The following is a 20,145-nucleotide window of genomic DNA, read 5'->3' as shown; positions in this document are numbered from 1 at the left end:
GATGTAACCTTCATATTTGGTATGCATGTGTATATGGACAAGGCCTTTCAATACGAACACAAATTTTTACCCCTTTGGCCTTGACCTTGAACTAAGGGTCCGCGTTTAGGTTTTGAAATATGCGTTTAGGTTTCGGAAAATGCTAATAACTTCTATCAAAGCGTTTATTGGGAGAATTTGTCATCCTATGGAGACAGCTCTTGTTTTTTAAATGAATGCTTTATGTTCATAATTATGTCGCTGCCAAATCCAATTCTTTGATAAGCATGCAGCAGTTTTAAGATTTGTACGATTAAAGCAATAAAAGCATAATTTGTAAATTGCCAGTGACCAGCAAATGGAGTTTCATTCAATATTATTTATGATCTAGGCCATAATATAACTGTTTGTAAAATGGCAGAGCATTATTCAACAACAGGGCATTTTCTACAGAAATGCTTATACATATATACAATATAATATTGTTATTGCAAATGCAAATTACATTAAAAACATGATTTTAGAATTGATTAAATGTTTTCAAAAAGGAATTATGGTATAGTCCTGACATACCACAACTATTTTTTATTTTTATTTGATAGTTGTATGTTCACTAGGAGCAAATTGTTGATCAATGTTTCCAGCGTCTGTCCATCTGCCTCGAATTGGCCACGATACTCCCGCCTTCAACTGGTACGGGACGGAGAAGCTGATCAAGAAACACCTTGCATCAAAGGGAATACCGACCTATATGTATCCTTTGTACATTATACCCTGCCTTTGTTTTCAAGGGGTGTATGAAAAATGATACTCGTGCAACAGAATTACATGTATTTAATAGAATAGTAATGACTGAACGCCTTGTTTTGACTCATTGTATTGAAAATTTGTAATTTCTTTGTCTCATCTGTTTGTTTTTTCAAAAATGTGATTATATTTGCCCCAAAAACATTTAATTCTCGCTTATATCTAAGTGCTCCTCATTAAGTTCACCCCTGTGTTTTACATGTCTTTTTACATGACTATCTTTCACTTTACTTTTAATGTTGAATATGAATATTTTTTTTGTCAAATGCTTCATGGCGTGTTGTCTGGCACATTTACTTGAAATACCAAAAGTTAAATAACATGTATTATGTACAAAAGCGATTTTCAAGTTTTATATTATGATTGCTTTCTTCACTTATGATTGATACTACTACCCACGGAAACACCTTAAGCGCAAAGAAAACGGTGATGGAAATGCTTCAAAAGTAAAAGGTAAGCGGTACAGCTTGCCTATTTTTGTTACATGGAAAAATGAGGCAAATCAGGCATTTTTTTGTGTTTCAAAGATTCTTTAACCCTTTGCATGCTGGGAAATTTACGTGGCGTCTCATCTGGATCCAAACTGTTTGCAAAGGCCTTCAAAATTTGGTTCCAGCACTGAAAGAGTTAACGTTATTGTAATATTATTGTAAAAGTGACTAACTATTTTACAAGGATTTCTATATACAATCTTTGGCAAAAATGACATTCATTATATGATCTTGTGTTTAATCTGATATGTGCTATATAGGGGTATCCCTCATGGACTAATCACTTGTTTGTAATTTGAATCTATGTCCTTACAAATGATTTGATTAATATTTGACAGTAGAAAGCGTTTAATATGAAAATGGATTTCTTTATCAGAATAATACAGCTAGCTAGTATTTTTTTACAGGTACATGTAAAGTTTCTGTAAACTTGGAATAGTTTATCTTTGTTGTGTCTCACAGTAAGCCGCCTGTCAAATAACAGCGATGATATCAGACCTTCTTCGAGTGGTTGTTCTAGCAAACCCAGTAAGGACGATTCTGGGCTACTGAATATCTTCACGGGATGTGTGGTTTATATTCATAAGGATTCACTCTTAGAGGACCAGTACAAACATTACAGACGCTATGTTGTTGCATATCCTTTTATCTGAGTTGTGATTTAGTATTTGTACTCCTCAAATAAATAAGAACGATAACTCTTGATTCACCAGAGTTGTCTGTCTGTCAGTCTGACAAAAAAAAAATCACTTTTCAATATACAGCCTTTAGATTTGCATGTAACAACATGATAATTACAACTTGCTTCAAATTACTGAATGCTCCTTTGGGAGGAGGTATTCTTACTGAATGCTCCTTTGGGAGGAGGTATTAATTACTGAATGCTCCTTTGGGAGGAGGTATTCTTACTGAATGCTTCTTTTGAGGAGGTATTCTTACTGAATGCTCCTTTGGGAGGAGGTATTCTTACTGAATGCTCCTTTGGGAGGAGGTATTAATTACTGAATGCTCCTTTGGGAGGAGGTATTCTTACTGAATGCTCCTTTGGGAGGAGGTATTCTTACTGAATGCTTCTTTGGGAGGAGGTATTCTTACTGAATGCTCCTTTGGGAGGAGGTATTAATTACTGAATGCTCCTTTGGGAGGAGGTATTCTTACTGAATGCTCCTTTGGGAGGAGGTATTCTTACTGAATGCTCCTTTGGGAGGAGGTATTAATTACTGAATGCTTCTTTGGGAGGAGGTATTAATTACTGAATGCTTCTTTGGGAGAAGGTATTCGTCACTATTACTAAATGATTCTTTGGAAGGAGGTATTCGTCACTATTTTGAAAATATCTGATAGGTAAGCCTTTGTTTATGTGTGTTCTTTGTTCAACAATCCATTCCTTACTAGTATTTGTATACTTGTATGTAGTATAGTATAAGAAGAAAACATAAAATGACTCATGCGCGAAAGAACCTCGCAAATTCCAAAATGCATGTACACACACAAGGTCATAGTTAATTTTATGATGAACATCTATATGTATTATCATTTGGATTTCTTCATTATGTATAATCTGAACCTGAAAGCTAATTATGAGTATATATGATTAGAACAGCATTATATAAAACATATATTGTATGTTACGTGGTATCCAGGTGCAGGAGGCTATAAAACTGAATGCAATTTGTTGCAAAAAATTGACAATTTAATAGATGGTCATGAAGTGCTATAAATGAAATAGCATGCCAATCAAGTACTAATTAAGTCACTAGGACTTTTTCCCCGTATGGCAAATACATTTCATGGTTTTGAACTCGTCTTATCACCTAACAGATAAAGTCAGCTTTGCTAATTACAATGCAAATATAGCATGCTGTGGCAGTAACTTTAATCAGATTGTGTGTATAAGCCATCGCAATATACTTTCTCTCCTCATTTGAATAGAGAATTAATTAATTGATGTACTGATATTGACAAATGATGAGATGAAAGTAAATAGTCATGAATATTGCTTGTTAACTTGGGAGGACACTGTGTGGAAAAGAAGTAAAAACATACATGTATACAGGTATTGACTTGAATTTGAATCTAAGTCATATGTGTTTGAAAACTAGGTAGCAATGTCATATCTTAAAAGAATCTTTTAACCATTCTAGAGGCCACATTTTAGACTTAATGTGTATGAAACTAAGTCATAATAGATCTGTTTGTCTTGGCAATATTTATGCCCAGTTGAATCTGTCCGTGTGTGCGTCTGTCTGTCTGTCCGTCCGTGCACAACTTTTGTCCAGGCTATTTCTCAGCAACTAATGACCTGAATTCAATGAAACTTTATGGGAAGCTTCACTACCAAGAGGAGATGTGCATATTATCAGCCAATTATGGTCGGATGATTTTTCACAGAGTTATGGCCCTTTGAAATTTTATATAAAAAATTCTTGTCCCCCCCAACTACTGTGCCCTCAAGATGTTTCCATTTATCTGAATATATAGTGCAATATTGTGACAAAAAAAACTTTTGGGAGCATCACCCGTCTCTGACGTTTTTTTTGTTTTATACTTTAGGAGAATGTCCATCTTGACAGTATGAACGCCATGTATGAATCTTAGTCAAGTGGGTTTGTAACCTAGATACCCTGGTCAATTTTTTCAACAATTGAGTTGTGTTCTGAGAAAACTAGGCATAATGCATGTGCGTTAAGTGTCGTCCCAGATTAGCCCGTACAGTCCGCACCGACAGACAGAGGCTAATCAGGGACGACTCTTTCCACCTTAACTGGATTTTCGTGAAGAAGAGACTTTAAACGAAAAATACCATAAAAGCGGAAAGTGTAGTCCCTGATTAGCCTGTGTGGACTGCACAGGCTAATCTGGGATGACACTTTACGCACATGCATTAAGCCCAGTTTTCTCAGAAGGCGACTCAATTAATGTCGGTCTGTTAAGTAGAGTGCTTAAATGCCATAATTGACCAATTGTTTCTGAAACACCATGGTGTTTGAACGCACTCTGACAATACAGATCATGAAATGTAATAATTTATATTCTTAAAGTATATGCCATAGTACAATATACTGTTGAATGCTTTAGATTTCTGAAGTTTATTCAAGTGTGCTTATACGATTTTACATTATTAAATCAGTTTACTAACAAAGCTGTAATATTAGAAATTATTTTTTATGATACAAGTAACAAGGATTAAAAGAACAACCCCGCACATTTAAAATCAAATGCATATTTAATACTGCTGCATGATGCAAACTTTTGAATATGTAATTTAGTTACAACCCTAAGTCGATGATACATGTTTTTTCCTAAAAGCACAACAGAGGCTTGATAAGATCCACGATTTTAATAAATCATAATCTTTATGCAAACATATTTTTAATAGTTTAATGGGTCAGGAGTGTTATTTTGTTTGTATATTGGTATACAGTTATTGGTACCACACATCAAATAGTGTTAACTTCTGTCAAATTCATAACGAGTAGTCATAAGCCCATATTTTGTGGAACCAAAAAGTACATTGTGAGTGTATGTATAGTATGAACAAATTTTCACTGAATATTTCGTATCACTGTGCCTCTCTTTTTACATTTTCTGATATTTTATTCTCGTTATTTATCAGCGTTTTATCTGTTTGAAAATGTAAGATTGTATTTACACACTTTAATATCCCGGGTCACTCCCGATTTCTAGTATTTTGTTTAGTCTGTTGTTTTTTTCTAGCTGTTTTTTAGTAAACGGCCACCGGAAAAACTTGGTGAAACAGAAATTTCACAAAATTAAGTACGTTTTTTCTTGAAGATTTGCTTATTAGAGATAAGGTATGCGATACAAGTCTTATTTTTGAATAATTATTATTTTGCTATTTTTCACAATGAAATTTTTAAGTTATTTACAGATGTAAGAGCGTATGTATACACTTAAATTACCTGCATCACGTCTGAATTCCAATATTGTGTTTAGTCTGTTGTTTTTTGTCTAGCTGTTTTATTCTTTGTACTTGATGATTCCTTAACGCTACCCACATTTGACGGCGATATTACGGCTAGTGTCACCAAGGAGACAACGCACGTGGTTGTCTCGCAAACTAGCGTTATGAAGGTGAGGTTGATGCACTTCCAGCCGGTGGGTGGGACACGCAATCACACAAATAAGTTAGACTGGAGCAAAATATGTCGTTTTCTGTTTCTGGTGTTTTCCGTTTAAAATCCATTTTTGATACATTTGTTTTAAGAGAGAAATTTCCCAACACATTGAATATAAAAATGTGTATACATACTCTAAGACACTATATATCACTAACTTGGCTTCATATATTTTGATTCTACAGTTAATAGGATAGGGATACGCCTGATGCAGACAGCGTATAAGCCGGGTCATGCGCAAATGGGCCCTATTCCATATGCTGCCAGAAATGCTTGTGACAAGCCTGTACGTTGCCAAAGTCTGGTCAGGAGCCGCATATGGCATAAGACACATTTTCGCTATATACATTCAAATAAGCTCGTTTCATTGATTTGGTACGGTTTAAACATAGAAGTGGAAGTTTAAATTATCATTATTTGGCGAATGTTCTGAAATTATTAATATTAAATATTATTGCTATTATAAGTGTTTTTTGTGTCTAATTCATTTGTCGGAATAATTCTCAAACTAGAAATGGCGCGGCAGAGGCCGACGCGTATCCCCACGCCGCATGAATGACCCAGGGGCGCCCCAGGGTTGGTAATGGGGCCATGCATAATTGAGATTGACCGTATTGTCATTATAGAAGTTTAGTATCAAATAGAAGTGAATCGGTGTAGAAAGGAAGAAATTATAGTAAAAGGCAATTTTGGGTGGGTGTGGTCTATGTGGGCAGGGCGCCCCAGGGTTGGTAATGGGGCCATGCATAGTTGTGATTGACCTTATTGTCATAAGAGAGGTTCAGTATCAATTTGAAGTAAATCGGTGTAGAAATGAAGAAGTTAATATAAAATAACCTAAAAAATGAGTGAAAATCTCTGGCCCCAACCCCATAACTTTTGACACAGAGGTCAGATCAAAATTCCAAATAGTGCAGGGTCGCACATATGCGCATAGCTACAATGTGGGTAAGTTTCAAGGTTCTAGTGCTAATAGTGTAGGAGGAGATAGTGGCCAGGACGGACGAACAACCGGACAGACGGCGGAAATAACCACCGTATCCCCATGCTTTTAAAAAAGCGTGGGGATAATAAGATTTGCATAAAATCAATTCTTTGATTTAAAACGGATACCTTACTAAAGACTTCTCTTGTATGAACGTTATTTTTTTTATCGTGCTAGTCAAATGCACATGTTCATGTATATCACATCAGTAGTTTAAATTAGTGCTACCATTTTTTCTCTTCGATTTCAATGTATGCGTTACATAAGAATTTCATGATTGGTAGAAATTCACGAAATGATAGGTAGAAATTCACGAAAACAAGAAAACACATAATTTACCTGTGGGCTGACAATATTTGCAGGTTTTGTGGTTGCATAAGTTTTGCTTGTCTTGCGATGCCAGTTAGAAATGCAAAGTTGCAATGAAATAAACTCCGGAAATAGACAAACTTCCACTAACTCAAATATTGTAAAGTGATAATATCATCATAAATGCTATGTATTGATGTGTTTTATGTGGTTTGTTTTATTGCAGACATCACTCGATATGGACGAAGATCTGAAAGCTGTTGTTGTATCCACAGATTGGTTGGACGATTGCTTAAAATTCAGGAAACTACTCAAAACTGAAAATTATGAAATGTTCTGATTATAGAACTTAACATATGTCTTAAAAATTCAGCCCAATTTTGGGAAAACAGTTCTTAATGCATTTTCGCAAAGTGTAATCCCAGATTGGACTATGTTGTCCGCTTTAATGGACTTTTTTTGTTTAAATGAGTCTCTTCTGAAAAGTCAACTTTAGGCTAAAAGAGTAGTCCCTGATGATAAAATGTGTTGATATTGATTTGCAATTACTAAGTAGTATACAATAGAAATATGATTGTTAAGTTTCTGTCACTATAAGCAACGCAGCAACTGTGTTGAAATCGGCACATATATATTGTTATGTTTGCAAGAAATTTCTTGTCTGCTGTTTTTTTTTGCATAATGCATGTTGAAAATGAAACTTGTTAATAATTAATCAAGTTGTTGCACTAGTTGTATGTTACGTTCATCTTTATGGCATATGTGATGTATCTATCTGTATGCGCATAATTTTATTCAGCGCTTTTATTTAATAATTTCTTATTAAACTATTGTCAAAGTTAAATTGTTAAACTTATTTCATGCACAAATGTGTGGCACATTTTTGTACATGGACATTGTATACATTTTATTTTTGCAGTCGATGTAATAGTGTGCAAATGTCTATAACCAATGTTTTGCTCGTTTTGTTAGTTAAGTTGAAGAAAATACTCTAGCAACTGTAAGTTATATGTTGTAGTGTTTTAAAAGCTGACATAAAAATTATGGTTGATGTATACAAGCACCTTGCATTGTATTCATGTAGATTTTTGTGTTATTGAACAGTGTTATGTTTTATTTCAATTGTTCGATATTATGAATCCATTTTTAATAGACTATGTAAAATATTTTTTTACGTTTATTTATTTCTTATTTAATAAATTTATGACTTCCTCCTGGGTAGTATTGCTATATTACTATTGCGTAAGTCCCATGTGCAAAATGTCCAAACTCCTTGCTTGTATTCACCGTGTGTGTGTTGCTATACATTCACAATTACAGCAGTATAAAAGTGTGAGCCAGGTACGGTCACCAACACTGAAGTAATAGACGTTTGATTGTAGATAAAGTGCTCAAGTTGCCTTTCTCCTTAACTGTTCAACCATCCTCAAACAGTACATTTAAAACTGTTTAACATACAGTTTAACGTTCAATTAAGTACCTACAAACTGGTTTCTCATAGCAACGTGTAAAGGCCACGCGGAGTAAATAATCGTCCCAGGTGCGCAACATATCTGAACGAGTTGATAAAACCAACACTTCTCACTCATACATGAGGTCAAAATGGACCTATCTCTGGGGGTCAGCATGATTTATATTGACTTTGTTGGAAAAGGCTTAAAAAATCCCCTGAAACCGCAAAGTAAATTGCTTTCATATTTGGTATGTAGCATCATATAGCATTTTTTCTAAGAATTTAGATCGAATATGATCAAATTTTGCACCTTGTGTCAAAGTTGACCACGCCATAGATTTTACATTTGTTATGTAAACTTTATAAGCAACGCAATTAAAAAGTTTATGCTGAAAAACCTAAAGGTGAAACACTGTAATTGTTATATCGTCATCTACTTAGTGTATTCAAATCGCGCCTCAATCAGGGTCATATGGTGGTTTGATTTGTTATAATTAGACTTCCACAGCAAGAGGTTGTTAACATTATGCCCCTGTTTTTCATTATAGGGATTATACACTTTTTCGAGGGCATGATCATCTGCGGCGCTCGAAAAATCCAGGAACGGATTTTGAGAGCGCCCGCAGATGATCATGTCCGAGAAAATGCGTTTTTTCGCTATTATTGCATAAACAAATCACACATACCAACATAATTTTAAATAACATTGGAAACAATATGTTTTGTTCATTCGACATCGACAAAATAATTCGATTATTTCAATACAGTTCAAGATTGTGTTTTACATATGCCTCACTCGGTCATCATCCGAAATGACGAGGCTTTACTTTCGGATAGGCAGTATTTGATTTTAAATGTGGATTAATGCAAAGTTGAAATGCAGCCGCGCAAAGTAAGAAATGAGGAATTATTTTGGTATTTACAGCAGGAACGTTGAAGGTACATAAACACTTACATTTACAGCATAGTCTTTTGAAAGCAGTGTTTTTTTCAGTTTTAGGGGAATGGTGGCGGGGCCCGTCCAAAGGGGAAAAACGCGTCGTTTTTTAGGAAAAGGGAAAAATTAAGAAGTCATTCTTTTATATGTAATGATATTTATTATATAAATACACATGTATGTATGAATGTTATATTCACAGCTGAATGTCTCTGTTCTTTTTCTTATATATATATCAATGATTTGTTCAACATTAGTTTCAGTCAGTTCAGCCGTCATGCACAGTATCAGTTTTCCAAGCTAATTAGAGTCTAATTGGGAATTTGTTTAATCAATAAAATGGCAAATTATAGCATTTTTTATCAATGAAATTGGCCTAATTGGAATGTTTTTATCAAAAAATATTGACACAATATAGATACATCAGGCATGAGGCAGTTGTTTCTAAAAAAAAAAAAAAAATTTTTTTTTTACTTTTGGATGGGATTTTTTCAAAAAAATTGGGGAAAATATATACTATTTTTGGATGGGAATGGGGCCGAATATCGACCCCGAAATTGCCATAAAAACACTGGAAAGTGTTGAGTAAATAACCTTAACTTCAATGACGTTGTCAATAAATAAAGCTGTTGTCAAGAGAACGCAGATGGTATAACTTGAAAAGTGGATTGAAATAGTCAATATTCCTGCATGCATGAAAAAAACTGGTGCTTATTCAGTTCCCCATTTATGCTTGGAAAGTCGTCGAAGGCCTGAGAAGGGAAGTAACTGCGAGTGGACCAGGTTATGGATATGAAAAACACATAACAGGGCTTGAACGGCACGTGAATCGCATTGTTAATACACGATTTCTCCCGTTCAAGTTTCTGCACCCCGCCACAGGGCATTATAGATAGAGTTTATGCAATAATATAGGGATAATACACGTTTTCGAGGGCATGATCATCTGCGGGCGCTCGAAAAATCCGTTCCTTCCCGAGTGCGCAGCACAAACCAGGGTACATCTGGGCTACAGTTTCTCAGGTGAACGTCCAATGATCATCGGGGTACTCTTGTTCTTCTATGAAAGCAGACATTGGACAATATATTTGCCGTACTAAAAAAAATCGTGAATTCAGATTAATTTATTGCAATTAATAAGTAAATATGTATAATCTTTTTGACTTCATAGAGATTTCATAAGGTTCGAGTATAATAAAATCAACAGTAATAGCATACATATTTTAAGAGCTTTGCGAATATTTAAAGAACATTTTAAAACTACGCGCCCCGTTGACAGTTTTATTCAATATAAATAATATCGATTATTAGAGGTTTCTATTAAGCTGCACGAAAGGGGACAGTATATAAACGCCGCTTTGTCAGAATTCCCATTGTTATTACAATAATTGTGCAGACATGTAACATGTTTGTCTTCCATAATTTTAACCGTCTTACTCGATGCACCGGTTATGTCCGTTCTTCCGTACGTCCGGTAGGCTGTTCCTGTCAAATCTCGGGAACAAAGGATCTGCATTTGCTAGAACAATAAATGTTGTATTGGTTAAATTTACTCATTTATTCAGCGCCAATGATTTGAATATGGTCATTATTCAGGACTGATAAATAAGCATGTTTTGATTGCGTTCTTTGTAATGTTCCTCATTGTAGTTTATGTATTAAAAAGAAGTCAGTATTATATAGTCCAATTGCTTACAATAAACCAACTTTTTTTACTAAGCTCCTTATCGAGTGTTTTTCTTTTTTGATGGTGGGGTGACTTGTAATGTATAAGTCAAATCATGGTTTTACATTCACACGCCTATAAAGCAAATGAGCACTTCATTTTTTATTGAAATGACATGCGTTCCCTAGTCGACCATGTGCAATTAGTATAGTATCATCTAAATCAAGTCATATGCTATGCGAACAAATACTTAAATGAGCAAATATAATAAATTATATGTTTACTACATATTGTATGCAGCGTAGCTGCTTTTGACTGATTATCTGAATCCGTACTTACAATTTGCAAAGATTAGTAAATTATTCCATGCAATGTCAACAAAAAGTATGGATCAGTAACCTAAAGCTATATACTGATGCATTCATTCATAGCTATTTTAGCAACACAAAGATTCATCATTGTGGCCTGTTCAAATAAACCACTAATATCTCTGCTAATTGAATTGATAGTTATTGTTGATCATGATGATTGTTGGCCGATAGCACCACATTGAACCTTGCCAGAAGGCTGGTATTGAAGTGGTATTGAATTAAAATAACATGGGTTTTCATAGGCATTTATGTTTACGTGTTGTTGTATTTATGTTCCCCCCCCCCCCAAAATATTTTTTTTTTTGGGGGGGGGGCATATAGTCGCCGCTTCGTCTGTCCGTGCGTGTGTCCGTCCGGAATTCAATGAAACTGTATGGGAAACTTCACTACCAAGAGGACATGTGCATATTATCAGTGGGTTCTAGTCAGATGATTTTTCACAGAGTTATGATCCTTTGAACTTTTCTATTAAAGGGGCCTTTTCACAGATTTTGGCATTTTTTTAACTTATTCATTAAATGCTTTATATTGATAAATGTAAACATTGGATCGTAAAAGCTTCAGTAAAAAATCAAGAATAAAATTAAAAAAAGGAAAAGAACATCGCCCGGAGCAGGTTTCGAACCAGTGACCCCTGGAGTCCTGCCAGAGTCCTGAAGTAAAAACGCTTTAGCCTACTGAGCTATTACGCCGAGTACACATAGTTGACGTATTTTATACCTTATATAAGCAATCTTCGTAGTTTCACAAAATTTAACGACAAAAACAGAACTCTCCAAATTATTCAATCGTTTCGCGTTGCAACGCTTTATAATTTTTAGGTTTTAAAATCGTCAAAAGATGCATATAATGGCTATATTAGACCATGGTAAATGTTCAGTATTACTGTTTCCTCACAAATATCATAACTAAAACGAAAATTTGCGAATCTGAGACAACTTTTTTCAATTTTGTCAATTTACCAAAGCGTGAAAAGATCCCTTTAACTGTACATATAGTGCAATTCTTGTCCGGGCTATTTCTCAGCAACTAATGACTGGAATTCAATGAAGCTTTATGGGAAGCTTAACGACATTGAGGAGATGCGCATGTTATTTGTGGGTTCTGGTTAGATGATTTATTTAGAGAGTTATGGCCCTTTGAAATTTTTAAGTTGTTAAACCATCCATCGTATTATTTTGTCCAAAGTTATGCCCCTCAAGACGTTTCCTTTTATCTGAATATATAGTGCAATATTGTGACAAGAAAACTTTGGGGAGCATCACCCGTCTCAGACGGTTTCTTGTTTAATTTGTCACGAATCTATGTTCACAAATCAACATTGATCGGTGAAGTGAATGTTCTAAACCCATCATGGGCTACATACAAAACAACGCGAATAACAACTTGCAAGTGCACTAGTGTATGTATACACGCTACGAAATTTAAGGAATGAGTTGTGATGGCGTCCAGATCATGGCGAAATACTTGAGATTATCCATCTAACATTCCGTATCGTCTCAGAAGCAATCAGTTAATTTGTAAAATATAAATCTTAAATATTTGAGGCAGAAGTTTTTCTGATCCCGATTCAGATTTCATTCTCCAGAAAGTTATTACCGGGCATGAAGTGGTCCTAGACCATCGCGGTGACAGTTGAAACTTGCACTTTCTCTCCATTGGGAACCCTTCTTAGCCTAGTTGAAAGCTTGTTTTACAGACTATAAATGTTGTGATAAAAATGGTTAGTTTTAAAATGTTCTCTGGATACCGTTAACAACATAAATTAAGGTAAAAAAGTGAAGCGTGTGGATGCGCAGCGACTTCAACTTTGTTTAAAACTTGCAATAATCATAGTAATCAAACTGGTTTATGTGACGCGTTGTGAATCTACTGACGGTCTTAATTAAGTTTATTATCTCTTCCTTTATGTTGAGTTCTTTACTATAATAATTTCTTTTTTTGACTTATTGTCTTTAAATAAATGATTGATATTTCTGCCTGATTATTAAACTGATTTATTAACCCATACATTGACACAATAAGGTGTGTATAGCCGATGATATAGTTACATTTGTTATATAAGAAAGGTATTATCAAAACAAATATCTATTGATATGTATTTGTATGATACAATCCGAATAATTAGTTTGTCTGCTCAAATATTCCACGGGGTTTTATGTCATAGATTAAAAATGGGAATAATAGTTCATTATGCTGACATTATTTGTTTAGATAATGAATTAATAACTAGTTAGATTTGTTTGTTCTCATGTGACCCGCCTACTGATACTTCGAACATCTGAGATTGGCAAACACCAGTGTTGACCCTCGGTAAACATTCGCGGTCTATGATACGTTTATTATAAGCATATTATAAGCATAATCTCAATGTGCGTATGAATATTTTATACAGATACAATACAATTATAGAATTGAAAACGGGGTTGTGTGTTTCTTGTCACAAACACACATTTCAAACAAATGGATGTTGGCATTAAAGCGTGTATTTAATCGACGTCAATTAAGAAACACCGAACGTCATGAGATGTGTGTGAACATGTGACCAGTATCTATGTTAAATATAATGGTATTGAGCTCGAGGTAGTAAATAAGTTTACATATCTCGGTGTGACATTGTTCTCGAACGGCAATTTATTCAAGTTCTTTATCGAAACAAACGTCTAGAACAATGTTTTCTCTAAATGAACTTAATATACGTCTTTTTGATTTAATTTTGCCAATTTTGGCCTACGGTACTGAGATTTGGGATTCCATTCAAGCCTTGAGAAAGTCAATTTAACATTTCTAAAACAGACACTGTCTTTTCGATCACAAACTACGTCCGCGGCAGTATAGGGCGAGCTGGGTCATTTTTCTTTAGAGTAAGTTAGAAAAAGGCGTATCATTCATTTTTGGTTCCAAATAAAGCAGAATCCAGATTCCTTACTTAATAAATTGTTGCTAGATTCAGATGACGTTAATTGGCATATTACTTGATCGAGTCCTAAGCCCAAGATATTGCTCCAGGAATTAGGACCGTCTTTGTGTATTATACATCTGAGACCACCAATAGTGGTGTTAATTGTATCTGTCAATGTATAAGGAAAATGCGTTTAGAACATTGTATCATATTGATAACTTGCCCAATATTGATAGTTGGATTTTGAGAGCTATTTGGATATTTTTGTAAATGCCAGGGATATAATTCGCTGTTCTGCACACTCACTATTCATTGAATGATGAATATATAGAAATATTCAAAGGAGCGGACGAGTATGTACAAGGTGTAATAGGGTGTTTAGAGAATGAATACCATACCAGTTGCCCATTATAAAGAGATACAAAAACTGGTGTTTCCTTAATATTATCCACGTTGGCCTTCTTTTACAAAATTTAAGCAACTGATGTCTACTTCGAATAGAAAGACATTAATTAAACTGGCTACATTTACTAGAATGGCCTTCGATCTAAGATCTAGTCACAATAATTATCAATTAAATACATATGTATGTTGTTTGTTGCTGTGTTGTTTTTGTAGTATTTCAGAAATTAATGTCACCAACATTGATTTAGTTCGTGTTGTTAACGAGTTGTTTTTAGTTTGCACATGTTATTGTGTTGAACATTCACACAACCAGTAATAATTATTTCATGTGCATTATATATACCATACTTTTCATTAACATTTTGAATACGCATTAATTTACATCGCCGTTACATTATGTTGTTTGGCTTTGTTTTAATGTATTTCCCAATAAATTGTCTTGACTTAACTTGAGCATATTATGTAAAAATGTTCCTTTTGTTTATACAATGGGATAATATGATATAACCAGCGGCGTTTTCGCTAATCTTAAAAGCGAAGCTTTCACTCTTAAATCGTGTCTTACAAAGCTTAAAATTCATTATATATTATAAAGCCGTGTTTGAAAAACGCGTATTTTACAAAATCTCGACGAAAAGAGGTAAAACGCACGCTTCAATACTTTATCTATTTCATTCGATTATCATCCATGAACAGTGTTATCTATATTTTTAATTGGCTCTTTTGAGTGTAAGTTCACTTTAATAATTGCAATGCATTCATTTGTTAAATTTATACCATTTTTTAATCATTATTATGACAATCTGTGAAAAGTAGATTTAAATAATTTAAAAACGAGAAAATCAGTGTACGTCATATTGCACGTATTGTCTAGAACGATAATACATCAACAAGAAAACGTATAGATCTGCCATAATATGGCAAGTATTGTGTATGGGTACGTTATTGGCATTTATTAAATCCAACAGATTGTTAATGTCCTTTGGGTATAATATGATTGGTTAGTTGCACTAATTGCAATGGCATTTAACATCAGGACCGACAGTTGGTGTCATAGCGCGAGGAATGCCATTTTAATGCAAATTGTTACAGCGTTATTAAAATATGTGGTCCCATAATCAGTATGGTGTTTCAATTATTAGTGAAATGCTTAAACCTATCTTCAGAATTTTGAATATCAAATAAAAGTTTCACACACCATATCGGTGTATGATGTATGTAAACTATCAAGCCTGACAGTAAGTCCTTTTGCAAGGTTCAATCATGCCTTACCTGTATTTTTATTATCATTTTTCTCAATGACGTACGTATGATAAGACGATGAGACATTTGCACCATACAAGAGAAACCAAAAATAAAAGAAAATCCGCATGCAAAAAAATATTTTTCAATAAACACGGACTATATTATTATTTAGTACATGTTCATTATTCATGATTCATTATTCATTCATATTTAATGCAAGTGACTAATGGTCTGTACAATAAATGGCAGTACCGTACAACAACAAACTAAGCATATAACATGAGTCAATCTCGGTCATCGCCGTATAACAGAGAATGAACAGTATTTGGTGCCCTAGACCAGTCAACACTTTAGTATTTAAATAGTTCAACACAAAGACGATCGCATATCACACAACATGTACATGTAAATATATATTATGCTTATAGTATTGCTGATGAAATTTGCAAGCTCAAGCTATACAGGGTATTGTAATTTATCTGAATAACAACTTAATTACTCGCTGTACTCGATTCATTAATTTCCAGACCAGACAAATGCCTGCGTATTCGACAAGATCGCGAGACCAATATATAACACAACTCTCATTTCACAAAGAATCCGTACGTAGTTGTATTAAATGCAACAAAAGGTTGTTACGGCAAGAATTTTTAAACCTTACACGCTACCTGTTTTACAGTACCAAAAGCTTGCATAGTATTGGGCTCCGTCAACTGGTAGTCTTCTTATAGTGCGTTATTCGATTCCTATATAGAACCAAATGCTCTTAGCTAAATATTTTAACATTGTAGCATACATAAGTGTAGCATTTATCATACCGCTGCATTGATATCTGCCTGATATAACGTTGCATGATATATTTTTATATCAGCTCAACAGGAAGTTTTTATATGAGTCGATGATAGGAGGTAGGTCAAATTACGCAGAATCAACTCTAAAGTAATCATTTTTAGTAAAATCGAGTCAGATTCAACAAAATGAACAAGTTGATACCAAGATGTAATACATTTTAAACACAAAATGCAACGACGTAACGTCAAAAGGTGAGGTACACAAACGTAACGCTTAAACGACGTCGTTTTTTAAATATTTTTTTACGAATACGTAAGAATATTACGTCTTCATTTCGTTCTTTGTATATATAAAGAATGCAGCAAGAATGACGAACTATGTGAATCTTTATTACATATTACCATAATTATATTCTCTTTGATATAATAGAATTATTAAATTGTATTTAACATTTAAGGTGAACAAACAGCATGTTCACAATACGATTATGACGAATAACAACTTCAAGCATTCACTCGTTTAATAAGATTATTAAATTACCCATCTAGAAACAAACCATCATTTGAAAAGTAAGTTAAGTTAATAAACAATTGATATTCTATATTTAAAAAAGGATGATAAAACAATTTTATTTTATGCTTTGGTGGATTATAGAAACATATCAGTGAAATAAAACTGGTATTTCACTGTTTTAAACAGTGAAAAATAACAATGAAAAAATATAGATTTTTTTCACTGTTTTACTGTGAAATGACGTCATTTTTTTCGATGAAATGACGTAATAAATCCAGCGAAATTATCCAGTTAACCTCGTTTACAATGTAAATAAACGGTGAAAATATTATTTTATATGATCACTCGTGAAATAAAATCGATATTCCATCGAATCCAACAAAAATCCTCTATATACTGGTATTCATGTTTTTTTTGTTTGAACAAAAATAAGAACAATATTTCATACATTTCAATTAAAATATACATACAAACGGGGCGTACAATTAATTTTGATTAAAACATATATAATATATTATATATATGTTTAATTTACGCAACTAGTATAAACATTTACACTGAAAAGTCTTCTAAAGTGTATTAAGAAAATACTTTATTTTTACATTTTGTTTAGTTATCATTAACTGTACACTAAATTCAGTCATGAGTATAATTATATGCTATTAAGCATAGCCAAGAGGAATTACTGTGTAACATAATTCTTATGGTACTCTTCTATCCATGACAAACCACGTTCGTGATCATTTTCAGAAATAGCGTCATTAACATTTGCTTTTACAGTTTCTAGCAAACAAACAATTGAGTTGACAATAACAATAGCAGACTGAACTTTAAGGGCCCGCATTTTTTATAGTCATGGCCCGTGATAACTTCGGCAGATCTTGGGAATACACTTCCCCAATCGTCCTGCTCATTTTTCTCCAACGTAACTGCGGCTTGGTTAGCTCTGAAAAGATAATAGCAGAGACTTAGATAACTACTACTGTTATTTACGTCTCTGGTAATAGTCTTCATTTACTTCGTTTATGAAAACCACAACGAGGCTTCCATTTCTCACAGAGTCTTACTGAAAAAGGTTCAGAAACAATATCTTCATTCGTGTCACTATCATCAGTACGACTACCACAATTTTTCAAAACAACATCCCTGCATGTCTTCTTTTGTGCATTAAAATAACTGTCAAAGTTTGAGTTGATGCAATGTTCACAACTGTAACAAGATAGAGAAGAAGGATTAGGTGTAAACTTCTGTTCTCAACTTCTCCTTGACTAGTTTGAAGTATCTGTCTCTAGACCTGTCAATATCGTCTGCATACACGAAAAGCCGTCTGGAATAGTTCGAAGATGGTCCGGTTTCAGACAGGTTTTCCTAGGCAATTCGTACACATCCTTTGCCGTCTGAATGTTAGCTCTGCCGCGTAGAATTGTCTTGTCAAGTTACCTCGTGATGAAACCGCCCGCCGCATTCTGCGGTCCTGAATCAAAAATCTAAGCTAAATTGCTGAAGACTCATTGCAGAAAAAAATAACATTTACTTTGAATGTTATCATCGGATCTGCGTTTTGTTTTTGTTTTGTTTAATGCTGATTTTATATCAGCAAGCCCACTGATTGATATAGATTCGTCGCTGTTGACCTGAAAAACATCTTTAAGATTATTTTACTGTGGGCGATTTTGTTTTCAAAAACGAAGCCATAAACTGTGTTCTCTGACGGTAATAATTTCCTAAAACGCTAAATTGCGCGCGACCGTGTCATTCTATTGCTGTAATCAGGTATTGTAATTAAATCATGTTGTTGTTTCTCCTTTTTCTTTGTTTCATAACATCGTTGGTATTCCCTGTGTCTAGCTTTCTGTTCATTCAATTTGTTCTGTTTTAACTTATTTCGCTGCCTTTGATTGCGTTTCAAGACTGCAATAGAGCTATTCGAAATTATTTCATTTCCTTTGGCTTTTTCATAATATTTTTGTTTATTTCCCTTTTTCTTTGCGGTTGTTTTTCCCTCTTCAGTTGTTTATAACGGCCGAACGGATGTGTCATTTTTTATTCTTTGTGAGACTGCGATCCTAAAACATATATTTAAAATGATAAATATTTTTATTTCCATTATTAAAATTATCACGTAACATGTAAAATAACATCAGAAACGTTTGACGTCAAAAACATATGACGTTTAAATTTGACGCTGCTGGACATTTTTAAGACATAATAAAAATGCACAATTTTCTTATTTTTGGGTCGAACGCAATAAAAGATGCATTACATTCTCTATGAAAAACCCGTTTTTCAGATATATTTTTATGTTGTCGCAAATTAAATAATAGCTATAGCAATAATAACTTCAATATTGATCTCTTTCAAATATAAAAATGTAAACGTTAAACTGGACATTTTAAAGACATTGTTTTGATTTTAAAAAAAAGTCGTACAATATCGCTCAATTCAAATGATTTTGTTTATGAAAATATATGACAAAAACGTAGTTTTTGTATGCAATTTGATTTAACACGCATATGAAAATGCCAATATAATTTACACCTAAACGCAAAAAAATATTTAAAAAAATAAAGTTAAATTATATAAATCTCAAGAATCTTACCTTTGTTTTTCTTTCGCTCCATCCCGTTTGAATTCAATCGGAAAATGCACTAAAATAACGTCAGTTTGTTGATGACGTCTGTTCTCTTGACAGACGTAATTTCGCGCCAAATCAGTTTTACCGCGGTAGCTGTATTTTGTTTAACCGTGAACATTTTGTGTTAGACCTACATCTCATTTTCATTTTTTTGGTGAAAAAAGTAGGATTTAATGAAAATATAGACTAGTGTTAAATGCGGAATTTAACGATGATTTCATAGATATAATCATATTTTTTCTGACACAAATAATAAAAATGTGACGGGTAAAATGCCAGAAACAAGTATGCATTTTTTCGAATGTACATCACCTTTTGACGTTACGTCAACACGAACAGCAAAGACATGTTTTACTAATATTAAGCGTAAGTGCTCGTGACGTCATTATTAACACGTCAAACGACAAAAAATCTTATTCTTTCCCGCTAAAATTGCAACGTTTTAGCGATGTTTTCATTAGTTCATTAAAATCGGGGAGGTAGAGGTATGATAAACAGAAAAACAGGTTAGATCAA

The 20,145-nt window shown here is 33.8% G+C and overlaps 1 protein-coding gene and 1 long non-coding RNA gene across 3 annotated transcripts in view; one reads left to right on the top strand and one right to left on the bottom strand.

The window, feature by feature from the left end:
- The window catches only part of LOC127882330 (chromodomain-helicase-DNA-binding protein 1-like), a 61,482-nt gene extending 53,558 nt beyond the window's left edge, over nt 1-7,924 (top strand). The window contains exons 21-25 of one of the 2 annotated variants that reach the window (XM_052430902.1): nt 624-732; nt 1,172-1,239; nt 1,740-1,916; nt 5,299-5,372; nt 6,937-7,924. In XM_052430902.1, the coding sequence (XP_052286862.1) occupies nt 624-732; nt 1,172-1,239; nt 1,740-1,916; nt 5,299-5,372; nt 6,937-7,050 (542 nt within the window). In that variant the 3' untranslated portion in view covers nt 7,051-7,924. Of the gene's footprint in view, nt 1-623; nt 733-1,171; nt 1,240-1,739; nt 1,917-5,298; nt 5,373-6,936 lie in introns of those variants that run through there. The other variant, XR_008050509.1, reaches the window with a different exon arrangement.
- Nucleotides 7,925-18,768: 10,844 nt separating this feature from the next.
- LOC127831241 (uncharacterized) lies at nt 18,769-19,672 on the bottom strand. The gene is made up of 2 exons (XR_008026386.1): nt 19,594-19,672; nt 18,769-19,060 (listed from the first exon to the last, which is right to left on the bottom strand). It is a non-coding gene; the product is annotated as an uncharacterized LOC127831241 (long non-coding RNA).
- Between the last annotated feature and the right edge of the window lie 473 nt (nt 19,673-20,145).

The sequence above is a fragment of the Dreissena polymorpha genome, chromosome 1 (assembly GCF_020536995.1).
Source record: "Dreissena polymorpha isolate Duluth1 chromosome 1, UMN_Dpol_1.0, whole genome shotgun sequence".
NCBI classification, from domain to species: Eukaryota; Metazoa; Mollusca; class Bivalvia; order Myida; family Dreissenidae; genus Dreissena; species Dreissena polymorpha.
The sequence above is the reverse complement of the archived record's forward strand: the minus strand, read 5'-3'. Positions and strand labels throughout refer to the sequence as shown.